Source organism: Thalassophryne amazonica, chromosome 9, assembly GCF_902500255.1.
Source record: "Thalassophryne amazonica chromosome 9, fThaAma1.1, whole genome shotgun sequence".
NCBI classification, from domain to species: domain Eukaryota; kingdom Metazoa; phylum Chordata; class Actinopteri; order Batrachoidiformes; family Batrachoididae; genus Thalassophryne; species Thalassophryne amazonica.
In genome coordinates this window covers 37,415,461-37,430,319 of record NC_047111.1, presented here as the reverse complement: position 1 = coordinate 37,430,319, position 14,859 = coordinate 37,415,461, and the positions used below count along the sequence as shown (strand labels likewise).

General features: G+C 41.5%; 1 protein-coding gene across 1 annotated transcript in view; it reads left to right on the top strand.

Moving 5' to 3' along the window:
* The window catches only part of rab24 (RAB24, member RAS oncogene family), a 30,089-nt gene extending 17,057 nt beyond the window's left edge, over positions 1-13,032 (top strand). The window contains exons 6-10 of the mRNA XM_034177888.1: positions 773-872; positions 4,913-4,963; positions 5,894-5,953; positions 12,705-12,792; positions 12,823-13,032. Coding sequence (XP_034033779.1) covers positions 773-872; positions 4,913-4,963; positions 5,894-5,953; positions 12,705-12,772 — 279 coding nt within the window. The 3' untranslated portion in view covers positions 12,773-12,792; positions 12,823-13,032. The remainder of the gene's footprint in view (positions 1-772; positions 873-4,912; positions 4,964-5,893; positions 5,954-12,704; positions 12,793-12,822) is intronic.
* The last annotated feature ends 1,827 nt before the right edge of the window (positions 13,033-14,859 follow it).

Here is a 14,859-nt window from a genome sequence, read left to right as displayed (position 1 = left end):
TCAGTAAGATTACACAAAAACTACTGCTTTAAAAAAAAATTTATGACGTCCACCAATGCGGACCCTGATCACCTCCAAAATTGAAAGAAGTCTTCCGTGCCCTTATATCTGTCTGTGGTGCAAATTTGGTGAGAATCCGTGAAACAGTTTTGATGTAATCCTTCAAAGACTATATAAAATGAAACTTGATCCGGATTCTGGATCACCTCCAAAATTTAATGGCATCTTCTATGCCCTAATATCTATCTGTAGTGCAAATTTGATGAGAATCCGTGAAGTAGTTTTGACATAACCCTTCAAAGACTATATAAAATGAAACTTGATCCAGATCACCTCCAATATTTAATGGTCTTTCACGGCCTAATATGTATGTGTGTTGAAAATTTTGTCAAAATCTGTGCAATAGTTTTGACGTAATCCTGCTAACAGTAATTCTTCAGATCCCTTATAAAGTGAAACTTGATTCAAAATCCGGATCTGGATCAACTCCAAAATTTAATGGGTTCTTCCATGACCTAATATCTATCGGTGGTGAAAATTTTGTCAAAATGTATGCAGTAGTTTTGACGTAATCCTGCTGACGGACAGACAAACACGTGATTTTATTACGTCCTTGGTGGACATAGTAACATTTGGTCCTCTGACATGGACAGAGTGCATGGACTTGACTGCATGCACACCATTGACATTGTGTGGTAGGACTAATCCATCTGTGAGCATACATGTTGAATTTTTCAAACATGAACAGTTGTTTAATGACTTGTGTATGTAGCACTGTAAGATCTACCTGTGTGGCACGAAGAATGACCTGGTTTTAGGAGATCGGAGTCTGCGCCAAATGGACTACCATGACATTCAGGACTTTGCTGAAGGTAAATACTTCCTCCCTGTGACATTTATTTTTGGTCTCATGGAGTGGTTTAGATTTGTAGATATGTGGTAAAGAGGGGGGAAGCTTTTGAATTTCAAGCTAAAAATTGGCCATTCTAGGGGTACCCAAAGGGGAAAAGCCAGGTACGACAGCCCAAGTCCCTTCATCATGTCCAGAAGGCTGGGGAAGTTTGAGTGGGCAATCTCATTCTGGGTTAGCCAGTACATGGCCCTCAGTGAGGCAGTCGGAGTCTGTGGACATTTTTAAGTCAAGACTTAAAACCTATTTTTATTCTCTTTCTTATGAGTAGTTTTCATTTTATTATTTTTTATTCTTTTAATCCTGTTTTTAATTAGGTATTTGATTTTTTTTTTTATGTTGAACTGTTCTGTGTGAGGCACCTTGAGATGGCTTTTGTTGTAATTTGGTGCTTTATAAGCTGATTAAATTGAAATTGAACAACATTTTATTGAATCTTAAAGTAAATAAATATGAAATTGGTTACTGGATCCTTAAACTCTGGACATAATAAACTCTACATGGTGGATCCTTGATCTCTGGACATAAACAGAAATGAAATCTGTTAGTTTTTGTCAAAAGCATTTCCTTTCAGACATTATTATTGGCATGAATGTATTTCCATACCTATGAGCTGAGCTCTTGCAGATGTGCTGCAGGTCAGGTTTATAAAGAATGCAGGACATCTCATTTTGGGAGGAAATAACGTTTTAGTCGATTGTAGTTTGTCTGTATTGCAACATTTGTAAGAGGTGTCATTTTATTTAAAGCGGCAATTCGTTTTGAAGTTATTAATTCAGAGCAGACTCTTTCAGCAAAGAGCCGTGCAGCGTTTAAAACTGTGACAACGGAACAGTGGACGATTCTCGTTTCTCGACTGCAACAAGACAAGAGTCCCAGTTAGTGACTTTAATCCACACAAAAGTGACTCATGACATTTTAATGGCTTTGAGAAGGGTTAAGAAGCGGACTTTCCGCTTCTGAAGAGCAGCGAATCAAAGAGTCACGAGCCATTGAATCAAAGCATTGCTTCGATTCACGCTTCAAACTGGAGTCACGCTGCAGAAACGGTTGATTACAGATGCTGTATTGAAAAGAAGCGTAACGGTCCAAAATTATAGCGTAATGGGCCGTAACGCAAGTTTGCGCTAGCTAGAACCCTGCACCCACCCATTCTGATCAGCTGATTCAGGGTTTCCTGGGCAGATACAACACTTGTGTAATTTCTGTCAGGCTCCCTATTTTCCTGATATGGCTCCCACTAATTTGTGGCTATTCCCCTGGATCAAAACCACACTAAAAGAGACTCTTAAAGTCGCAAGAAGACATTACATGGAACACGATGGCCTAGTGTCCTGTCTGAAGCACAGAGTTGTCTCGCAACAATACGTTTCCACTGTGTGCTGGTCCAACTAAGATGGCTCCGAGCCCAGAGACCTCGGTGCCACTTGTGGACAGAGTTAACATAAGGCTTTTTTTGTGCATTGAAGTTTTAAATCACATTTGTGAATGTAACTCAGTGTTGTAGTGCTTGAAAAAGGTAGGCCAAAGTAATGCCCTTGCCCATGTAGTTATGTCAGCTATTGATGAATGACTGCTGATGTAGTACCATCTGCGAGATCAGAGATCACAGGTAGGTGTTCATGTTAGGCATGACCTTTGTGCACTGAAATTTCTCCAGATAGCTTGAATCATTTGACATTATACGGAGCCCTTCTAGTCTTTCTTTGAGGAATATTGTTTTTAAATGTTTCAATAATTTTGTCATGCATTTGTTGGCACACTGGAGATCCTCTGTCGATCTTTACTCCTCAAAGACAGCCTTTCATGGATACTGCTTTCATACCGAATAATGACCTGCTGACATCACTTGTTTGAATAACATGATTTCATTCATTTTCTTCCACTTAGCTGGGTTGCAGTGACTGTAGACTACTCATCCCAAAGTTTTCTATCCTTGGCCAAGTCCCCTCAACTCTTCCTGGGGATCTCTGGGTATTCCTAATATGTTATTTATTTATTTTCTTCCATCACAAGCCCGAAATTGCTCCCCTCCCCACTTTTTTTGGAATATGTTACAGGCCTGAAATGCAGGAATGGTTGAATATTAAGAAATTAAATGAAGTTGACCACACAAAACATTTGAGTTCATAGTGTCTGCAGTGAAATGCATTCACTGGCCACTTCATTAGGTACACCTGTTCAATTGCTTACACAAATACCTAATCAGCCAAGCACACAAATGTGTATCGGAACAATTTACTTACACTTTTTATGGGCACACCCCCCCCCCCCAAGCTATTTTATAGGGAAAACAACTACTGTACCAACGTACTTGACAACCAGCTAGCCAAACAAACTGGATTTTTTTTTTTCTTTGTACTCCCACATGACACTTGACCTGAATCTTTATACTATGCAATTACTTAATCTCTTGATTTAGAAGCACTTTTTTCTGTACACCTCGACATCAATCCATAAATAAAACACTTAAAACAAAATATTTTGGTCTTAATATGTCTGGTCTGTAATATGTCTGACTAGTCCTTACATTCAGATCAAATATCTACTGTATACCTACTTGCACACTCACATTCATTCCATGTACTCATTGCTCATGAGTGGAGTCACCCATGAGGCTCGGCATCAAATTTCAGCTCTTGTCAGAAAGCAGCTGAGATCAGAAAGGCCTTATCTGCGTCGCATACATGGATTTAAAAATGAAAAAGTAACTTTCCACTCTGGAAATCTTAACACTACAATATCTACAGTTTTGTTACTTCTTCCCATTGCATGTAAATATGAATGAGACACGACATCCTTAATGCTGTGTTTACACTGTGCGAGTTTTGGCCCTTTTTGAGCTGATTTTTCACTCGTGCGAGAATTTTTTGGATCGTGCCAAGTTTCAACTTACTCATGCGTCCTGCATCGTGTAGGATACATGGAGTAAAGAGCTGCGTTTAACCTCTTGCGACCACCTCCCCATCAGCAATTGTATGGTTGGATGAAAATCAAACCTGTTTTATATTCTGGTCGGCCCTCGTGAGGGTATCGCGCTGTTGAAGCAGCACTACGAGCGTCTACGAGCTGATTTACCACAACCTCTCGCACTGTGCGAGATTGGAGACACTGATGGGGGTGTCTCCCCCCCATCGGTGAAGAATGGGGGGGGCAAACACCGATGCGGAATTGGAGATCCCGCATTGGTGTTTGCCCCCCCCCCATTTTTCAACTCTTGTAAAGTTTTGTTTTGTCTTTTTGTTAAAACTTTGATGTCTACCATCGAGAGTTTTTGTAAAAATAAGAAATGTAAATAAAGTTTTGGGAAAAAAAAAAAAGCTTCTTATGTTTTGCTTCCGGAAACACGAGTCCGACGTGTGGTTTTTGAAGGTACAATGTGAGTAGTCAGATCGCATCAGAGCATTGGGCCGTATAGTGTGAGAACATAAATTGTGCACTCTGAACTTTTACACCCTGCGGTTTTGTCGTACAGTTTGAGCTGGAGCCGAGTACAATGATTGAAAATATCATACAGTGTCTGCCCAGCTTTAAGATGCACTGACACGAGCATGACTTTGATTCACCCGCCCGTTTTTTTTTTTTTTTTTTGACATTTCAAATTGTTCTTTGCGCAGTTGCACGGACCGGCGCCCCTCTCACGTTCAGTCTGCACCAATTAATTACTCTCCTGCACGACACAGGTTGTGCAAGTGTGTGAATCAAAGTCATGCTCATGTCAGTGCACCTTTACCATCCCATCCTCTAACAGTGTTCACACTGCCAGTCTGAGAAAGGCCTTTTCTTCTCTTCTTTACATTAAAGTTTACTAAATCAGGTCACTGCTCCAAAGTGTCAAATACGGTAGTTAGATGACGCAAAGAATGTGTCAAAGCACTGTACACCGTTAAAGGATGTGATGTAATCTACGACTTTTACATGTTTGCTCATGCAGGAATTGCAGCAACATGGACAGCAAGAGTGCTACACAGAATGACTGACGTTTCTGGTTTGATTTCACAGAAATTGGTGCACAACATTTCGAGACCTCCAGTAAAACTGGAAACAATGTCGGTGAGTCACATTGTTGCCTGACGCCTTTTAGTAACTGCTGCTGCATATGTTCATGGTCTGCTATGTCAGGAAATGGTTTGTCCTCAGAATTATGACATTTATAAAAGGTATTTAATATTTTATTGGAAATGTTCAAATGAGTTTGAATGTTCATTTCAAAACAGCTACTGGAAATAATTATAGTGTAAGTGTCTTCCAGTGGGATCTTGTATGTTGAGCTGCTGGGTGTCTCTCTGTCTCGTGGTTTTGGTTTAACACAGTGTCTAGAACAGGATTTCCTGCATAGTTATTCAGTTTTTGAGAATGACTTGCTCCAGACAGGTGTACCTCACTTTTTGTGTTTCTTAGTAATGAACAGTTAAAGCAACGTCTAAAATTAAATTAAATTCCTGAAATTTAAGCTCAAAGTCAATACTGGCCTTGACTGTAAAACATAAGAATCAAAAAAAATCATTTGAGCAAGAAATAACTGAATGTTCACGGTGCAGCTGTCTTAGGAGTTGCAAAAATCCACCGTATACCTAAAATGTACAGTGTATCCAGGAAGTATTCACAGCGCTTCACTTTTCCACATTTTGTTGTTACAGCCTAATTCCAAAATGGATGAAATTAATTTTTTCCCCTTCAAAATTCTACACAATACCCCATAATGACAATGTAAAAAAAAGTTTGAGATCTTATAATAAAATAAACGTGCATGTAGAGCAGAGGCGGGGCTGAGGAGTCTCATTGGAAAAAAATACATCCAGTTAGCAGCTGTCTTAGTATTATTATTTATTAATTAATTAGGCAAGTGCTTTAATGCAAAGTGACTTAAAAGGGAGGAACATTATGTGTTGCAGGGATCTAAATCAAAGCTGACATGAGATGATGTGTGACTGGACTTAATGAATGGAATCTGACAGGGCATGTTTTGCTTCTACTTGCTAGATGAGTTGTTTCAGAAAGTTGCTGAGGATTTTAGCAGCACCACCTTCCAGATCATGACAGGTGAGTGGTTGACTCAGACACTGTTAGTGTAGATTTTCTCTGTAAAGTTAATGCATGACATGAATTGTCTTGCGTTTACAACCCAAAACCACAAAAACTGGCACAGCAGGGAAAATGCTCAGAAAACTACAGTATTTTCCAGATTGTATGCTACACTGGAGTATTAGTTGCGTCTGCAACTGTACCCTCTTGTTGGTATATGATATAATCTGATACAATTCTTTGTTTGATGTAGACATTTGTTTTTCATGATGAATTAGAATAAGACAAAAGTGTCCATGCTTACCTTCAAATTACAGGGGGCTGGAGCCTACCCCAGTAGTCATGGGTTGTGAGGCAGGGTACACCCTGGACAGGACGCCAGTCTGTCTCTGAGACACATAGACAAACCCACACGCACACCTACGGTGAATTTAAAGTTTCCAGTCCACCTAACCTACACGTCTTTGGATGTGGGAGGAAGCCGGAGCACCTGGAGGGAACCCACGCAAACACGGGGAGAACACGCAGCAGGGCCACAAGTGGGAATCGATCCCATGACCTTCTCGCTGTGAGGCAACTGTGCTAACCACTAATCCACCGTGCTGCCCCCTTTAAAATACATTTTTCTTCATTAAAATGTTGTGCCTTTGAACTTGCCACATATTTCAGGGACCGCCGTCAGGGTTTTGCAACTGTGGTCGAGCTGCTCACCTTTTGTTCCCAACTGGGTGCAGCACCACAGAGGAAGCACAAAATAGAAGAAGCCCAGACAAAGAAGACAGCTGTTGTTAGTATAGTGTAAATAGCGTAGCATGAATTTCCTGTTCTGAACTGTAAAGAAAGTATGAACAAACTGTGAAGCGAACATAATAGGCTGCCTCACCCTCATTCACCTTATATACAGTAGTGTTCAGAATAATAGTAGTGCTATGTGACTAAAAAGATTAATCCAGGTTTTGAGTATATTTCTTATTGTTACATGGGAAACAACGTACCAGTAGATTCTCACAAATCCAACAAGACCAAGCATTCATGATATACATACTCTTAAGGCTATGAAATTGGGCTATTATTAAAAAAAGTAGAAAAGGGGGTGTTCACAATAATAGTAGCATCTGCTGTTGATGCTACAAACTCAAAACTGTTATGTTCAAACTGCTTTTTTTAGCAAGCCTATGAATCACTAAATTAGTATTTAGTTGTATAACCACCGTTTTTCATGATTTCTTCACATCTGCGAGGCATTAATTTTGTTGGTTTGGAACCAAGATTTTGCTTGTTTACTAGTGTGTTTGGGGTCATTGTCTTGTTGAAACACCCATTTCAAATGCATGTCCTCTTCAGTATAAGGCAGCATGACCTCTTCAAGTATTTTGGCTTATCCAAACTGATCCATGATACCTGGTATGCGATATATAGGCCCAACACCATAGTAGGAGAAACATGCCCATATCATGATTCTTGCACCACCATGCTTCACTGTCTTCACTGTGAATTGTGGCTTGAATTCAGAGTTTGGGGGGTCGTCTCACAAACTGTCTGTGGCCTTTGGACCCAAAAAGAACAATTTTACTCTCATCAGTCCACAAAATATTCTTCCATTTCTCTTTAGGCCAGTTGATGTGATGTTTGGCAAATTGCACGTCTTTTATTTAACAGAGGGACTTTGCGGGGGATTCTTGCAAATAAATTAGCTTCACACAGGCATCTTCTAACTGTCACAGCACTTACAGGTAACTCCAGACTGTCTTTGATTATCCTGGAGCTGATCAATGGGTGAGCCTTTGCCATTTTGATGGTTGTTTTCCGTTTTCTTCCACGCGTCTGTTTTTTTTTTTTGTTTGTTTTTTTTTCCAATTTTAAAGCACTGGAGATCATTGTAGATGAACAGCCTATAATTCTCTCCAATCAACTTTTTAATCAAACTACGCTGTTCTTCTGAACAATGTCTTGAGCGTCCCATTTTCCTCAGGCTTTCAAAGAGAAAAGCATGTTCAACAGGTTGGATTTGTGAGAATCTACTGAATCTACTGGTACCTTGTTTCCCATGTAACAATAAGAAATATACTCAAAACCTGGATTAATCTTTTTAGTCATATATATATATGTTGTGTGGGCCGCCAGAAGAGGAGGTACTGCTGGCCCACCACCAGAAGGCGCCCTGTCTGGAGTGCGGGCTCCAGGCACCAGAGGGCGCAGCCGCCTCACAGGAGCAGCCAGGGTGACAGCTGTCACGCATCACCTGCAACAGCTGTTACCAATCATCTGATCGGCAGGAGTATATCAGCAGAACGACGTCTCCACCCCTTTTGCCGAGATATCGTTTCTACCGAGAAGGTAACGTCTCTCAGCTGACGAATTGTATCCTTTGGATTTTGTGCATTGCTCTGGAGAGTACTTTCCAACGAGAGGTGGAGGTAGCTTACCTGCCGTTCGGATTCCTGGGTGCGAACGCGCCCTCCTTTAATTGTTCTGTGTTCCTCGCCAGCAGTACCAGGTCCGACACGCGGAGGCAGTGGCCACCTGGGAGTTCGGGACTTGGCGGCTCCAGTATTCTCGGGGTCTGGTGGCGGAGGAAACCGTGTGGTTCCGGTTCTACTTTGGAGAGGCGTCTCCTATCTTCGAGCCTGCCCACACGACACCTGTGTGAATTGACTTTTGTCCATTATTGTAATCTGTTGTACTTGTTGTGCACATTCACAACAGTAAAGTGTGTTATTTGACCTATTCCATTGTCCGTTCATTTGCGCCCCCTGTTGTGGGTCCGTGTACTTACACTTTCCCAACATATATATATATATATATATATATATATATATATATATATATATATGATGTCTATTAGAAAAGTATCCAACCTTATTATTTTTTAAAAAAAAACATGGATTTGAATCACGTGTGATTGTGTCAGACAAGCTTGAACCCTCGTGCGCATGCGTGAGTTTTTTCATGCCTGTTGGTTGCGTCATTCGCCTGTGAGCAGGCTTTGTGTGAGCAGTGGTCCACCCCTCTCGTCTATTTTCTATTGCGAATAAATGTCTGAACGATTTGGAGCTTTGCTGCATCAGTTTTTTTCCAGAAACTGTGAGAGACCTCCAGGTGGACACCGTTCGAAAAATGAATATGGCTTTCAGGGACGATTTTATGGGGATTAAACAGATTACGGAGTGTTACTGCCACTTTATGGACTGCCCACAACTCCTGAGAGCGCGGTGCGCTCCCAGCCCCCATCGACAGGCTGACACCCCGCTGGAACAACCAAATCATTTCCAACGTGAAAGCTTTGTTGATCCGGGACCTCGTCTGACTTTCACAGAAAGGCAGAAGATGTGGACATCAGCACTTTTTCGGCACATTCCACCGTTACAGGAGTTTTTTTCATGGAAAAAGAAGCAGAGGGACGCGCCACGGAGCCGTTCATTACGCGGCACAAAACCACCTCTGTGTTGGTCTCACAGGACGGCTTTCAGGTGGATTTCAGACGGATTCCAGTTGCTTTCCAGTCGTGTAAATATCCCATTGTGATTGTGCATGAGCTGGACCTGCCCAAACATGTCCTGTGAGGCTTCATCACGGCATTTCTTTGCGCCATGCAGCTCTCTCTCTCTGTCTCTCTCTCTTATATATATATATATATATATATATATATATATATATATATATATATATATATCTCATTCGCCTGTGAGCAGGCTTTGTGTGAGCACTGGTCTTCCCCTCTCGTTGGATTTTCATTGCAAGGTGGAATGATTTGGAGCTTTGCTGCATCAAATTGTTCCAGAAACTGTGAGAGACAGCCAGGTGGAAACCATTCGGAAGATTCAGACGGCTTTCGGTGACGATCCTATGGGCATCACACAGATTAAGGAGTGTTACAACCGGTTTAAAGACAGCGCACAATGACGGAGGGTGCGCCGCGCTCCGAGCGGCCATCGGCAGGCTGAAACGACCAGATCACTTCCAAAGTGAACGCTGTGTTGATCCGGGACGTCGTCTGACTACCAGAGAAATTGCAGAAGAGGTGGACATCAGCACTTTTTCGGCACATTCCACTGTTACAGGAGATTCTGTAATGAAAGACGTGCGGAAGTTGGAAGTCTCACAGGACATGTTGTGACATGTCCAGCTCTTACACAATTCCTCGGATACTCACTCGACTGAAAAGCCACCGAAAGCCGTTTGAATCTTCCGAATGGTTTCCACCTGGCTGTCTCTCACAGTTTCTGGAAAAATTTGATTCAGCGCTGCTCCAACCGTTCAGACATTTTCCTCGCAATGAAAATCCAACGAGGGGGGAGGACCAGTGCTCACTCAAAGCCTACTCACAGGCGAATGACGCAACTGACAGGCGTGAGAAAACTCACGCATGCACACGAAGGTTCAAGGTTGGCTCATGCAAGCACATGTGATTCAAATCCATAAGGTTTTTGAAAAAAATAAAAAGGTCTGATACTGTCGAGCCGCTGCTCCTCCACGTCGAAAGGAGTCAGTTGAGGTGGCTCTGGCATCTTTTCCGGATGCCCCCTGGACGCCTCGCTGGAGATGTGTTCCGGGCACATCCCATTGGGAGGAAGCCCCGGGGAAGACCCAGGACACAGTGGAGGGACTACATCTCTCGGCTGGCTTGGGAACGCCTTGGGGTTCCCCCGGAGGAGCTGGGGGAGGTGTGTGTGGATCGGGAGGTCTGGGCGGCTTTGCTTGAGCTGCTGTCCCTGCAACCCGACTCCGGATAAAGCGGAAGAAAATGGATGGATGGATATATATATATATATATATATATATATATATATATTAGTTTAATGTTTAACGCTTTAAGTGGTTACTGGGATGATCAGCTGTAATTACATGTGTTCCCACACGAGGGCAAAGCTACTGAATACTGTATTAGAAATATAATCAGAAGAAGAAGAAACAGCAACATGTGTAATGCTGGCAGCTGCAGGTTTGGTGATTAAAACGGACGCCGTTTTTCTCTTTTCTGCAAATATATGTAACACTGGCAGCTGCAGGTTTGGTGATTAAAACGGACGCCGTTTTTCTCTTTTCTGCAAATATATGTACTTATATCTCCATATACATTTCTACATGCTTTACTTTTTCTTGTTCCCCCTTTTTAATATTATTTTATTTAAGTAAATACTGGAGGAGTGGGGTACAATTAGTTATACCTAACAGCTAACGTTATCTAGCCGGCCTGAGCAACGTTCATCGTAGCTTACAGAATAGTTGGCTCCTTTGTGTTTGATAACAGTCTTCTCCTGTGATGTCTTATCCTTCTTATGTCTTATTACTTATTATATTATATATACCATTTTCTTGAGCCGCTTGGATGGGTAGGGAGAATTCCCATGGGATAAAAAAGCTTTTTAACCTACCATCCCTGGTTCTCAAGACCAGGCACATAAGTGGCTCCACTCTACTCTTTTCCACTCTCCTATTTTACTCTTCCTTTTTAGATATTTAGATATACCTTTGTATACTGGCATAGTTCCACCTTAGAATTGGAATATAATATATAAGCTATATCTTACTGAATTTTCATAAAGCTCAAACAGGATATTTTGTTTTTTTGTTGTTGTTGTTTTTACCTCGCAAAGTTATACATTTCTGTAAACAATCAAATGGGAGCCTCCTGCTGACCTTTGAACTTTTACAAGAGTTTGATGACACAGAAGTAGCAGCAAAATGAGATTAACTCAGCTGATTAACTTACCTTAAGATCACACCATTGACTGGTTCATAGTTCATTTAGATCAGTTCAGGGGTCTCTGTGTGTCGATGTAGTCAAATTTTTTACTTTAAAATCAGTTTTTGGCAGCGGTGGTGGTCAAGTGGGTAGTGCACTTGGCTTCAGTTTGGAAGGTTCCCGGTTCAAACCCCACCTCTGCAACCTTTCTCCATGTAATGTGGAGTTGGGTCATGAAGGGCATCTGGTGTAAAACTTGTGCCAAATCAACATGTAGAACCAGCTCAGATTTGCTGTGGCGACAACAAAACAAGGGAGCAGCCGAAGGATCTTACTGTGTTAACTGTTACACCTGTAGTCTTATTATGTGTTATGAAAAACACTGGTTTGGATGGCTGCAGACCAGCTCATAGATTTTAGTTGGCACCTTTGAAAACACACAAAACATGATATATGGTGAATAGATGAACTTTTCTTAAGTCTCTTCGATGAGCCATTTAGGAATAAATCTGTTGGTACCAGAGGATGTTGAACAAAATCCACAAGTCTGAAAAACATCAAAGATTTCGACCGTCATCCTTCAACAGTCAATGTTAGAAGTCTGGTCATATCTCTGTGTGTAATCAACAGATACACAAATCACTCCTGTGTGTGTGTGTGTGGGGGGGGGGGGGTCTAAGCCATCTGACGTCAGTGCCTCTGAACTCTTGTCACATCTGAGGTGATAGGTGTGCCGTGCACTGCGCGGAACAGCTCCCTGCCAAAAAATTAGATGCTGACTGTGAATGAAGGTGAAATAGAAATAAACAGCAGCAGCCAGTCATCAGAAGAACCAAACCCAGGAAGTAGAACAGGGCAGAAAATCTAAAATTAAACTTTTTTTAGTGCAAAATGGATTTTGAGTTTGTTGTTTTGTTGTTTTTTTTTTTTTAAGGAAAAAAAATAGAGAAATGAGTCTTTCAAACAATAATGTGGTGATGATCAGTGTTGACAGAAGGCTCATTCTTTTAACCAATGAAATGTTTAGAATCATACACAGCAGTAAACAGCTAATTCCTTCACTTTCCACTTTTGTTTTCACAGATGACACGGGTGTTGATTTGGGTCGGAAGAAGGACTCATACCTCTCCTCTTGTTGCCATAGTAACTGAAGCCAAACACCAGGATTGGGGTCTGACCTGGTCACCGGAGTGTAAACGGGATATGCTGGATGGAAATGAACACACATTGGACTTCAAGTGCACTGATATTTTTTCTTCTTTGTTGGATGTTTTTTTTTTTTTTCTCGTGCTGACTTTGTGGAAGAGGATCTTCTGCGATCACTACGTCTGCTAAAAGTGGTTGGACTGAAAGCTCTCAACCAGGGACTGGAAAGGAACATTGTTCTCACCCCTCCTTTTTTTTTTTTTTTTTTTTTTTTTTTTTTTAACTTACACCACACTAATGGTCATATTTGTGCTGTAACTTGGAGACGAATGTTGTCATGGTCTCCGCGTGGAATTACATCACCAAAGCTAAGACAAAACCGGACTGTGTCCTTGGGTAAGGGAAGGTTAAAAAAAAAAAAAATCATACAGAGACCGACAGAACGTTTCTTCTCAGCTTGTTGTTGTTGCAGATTGACAGGTGGACAGTTTTACACCACCACATATTTATGACCAGTCAGTGAGCTGACGGCCTCTGGAAGTGTTTTAAGTTATATATAAAAAACAAACAAACAAAAAAAACTCTTGGATTTTATGTCAAACCTCAACATTTGTGAAATTTTGACCACATGCTTGGGACTCGATCATGACGATGCTTTACAGCAGAAACACTTCAGTTTAACGCTGTGACATCATACCTGTTCTTGTACTTGTTAGTGCAAAGTCTACACAACTGAAGCATTCAAGGGACTGTCCACCAGGGGGCAGATTAGCTGTGAATCATCCAAATCCTGACAGCAGAAGATGGTTTTGTTGTTGTCAACCTCATGGAAGCTTTATTGTTGTTCAGGATGAGAGTCCACGAACTGGAATCTTGGTTTGATCCCAAATTGCAGTTGATTGTGAAATTGTCCTTGAGCACGACACTGCGCTCCAACACACCCACCCTACACGTTTACCGGGCAGTTATGTACTGCCCCCTTGTGGTTGAGGTAGGTATTTTATCTCATGGAATGCTTGAAACAAACATCACTCATGCATTGTTATCAACAGTGTATTTTCACCTTTGCCCTTTCCTGCTTCAGCCTGCACGGCGAAGTGACGATGCACAAGGAGCACTCTGTTGCTCTGCTGCTCCTCTGCCTAACTTCAGACTTACTACCCATGTATGCGTGCGGTTTGCGGTCAGATCTCTAAATGCCTGTTAGCTTCTTGCAGAACTGTGGCCTTTATTTAGTAAATGTACGTCAAACTAAATCTGCTTGCTGTTACTGCTGCAGCACTGTATGCTAACATGGCTAATGTTAGTACCAGGCCGCTCCGGTTAAGGTCACGCACCGCCTCCGTCAGCCTATGCCGTGCCTCATTCACTTCACTCGCTCACCCACTCCCACTGCATGAAGCTATGTTTAATAAAAAAAAAAAAAAAGGAAAAGCCCCCATTTGACAGGCATATGCATGCACAAGCCATAACGAAAGTGTTCGAACACAAAATGTCTACATCTGATTGACCACCTCCCTGGTGGGTCGCGTGGCTGTGACGTGCAGTTAACCATACCATAACTGTGTGTGTGTATTATGGTAATGTTATCTTTTACTGTGCTGATAAAAGCCCATGTGAAACAGAAATGAGGAAATATCAAAAGTAGAATCGATTAGAGAGACGATCTCTAGAGTGTGCGGCCTCCTCCAACCCAAAATGAAACATCAGTTGAAACCAAAAAGCTTTCCAGGTCCACTTGTTCTGTCTCAACGCTGAAATTTAATAATAAAGGAAACTGATAAAGATTTGTATAGTCTTTTTATTTAAAAGGAAAATATATGAAATTAAAAACAAATGGAGATACAATAATTGTTTTAAGAGCTAAATGTTGGAGATATAATGACACAAGATTCTGAACCTTAGAGTTTAATAGAGTTTAATATCCTTTATGTTTGGGAGTTTCCTGTTGTTGGGGGGTTCCTGAAGATTCTGGGCTGCTTTCAGGCTCCTCTGGTTAACTAACCTCTGACATCTTTGGTGTCCTCGTGCTGTCAACAGTCTAATCAGAATTTCGACATTATTGACATCTATTCAGACTGTTTCCGTTTGT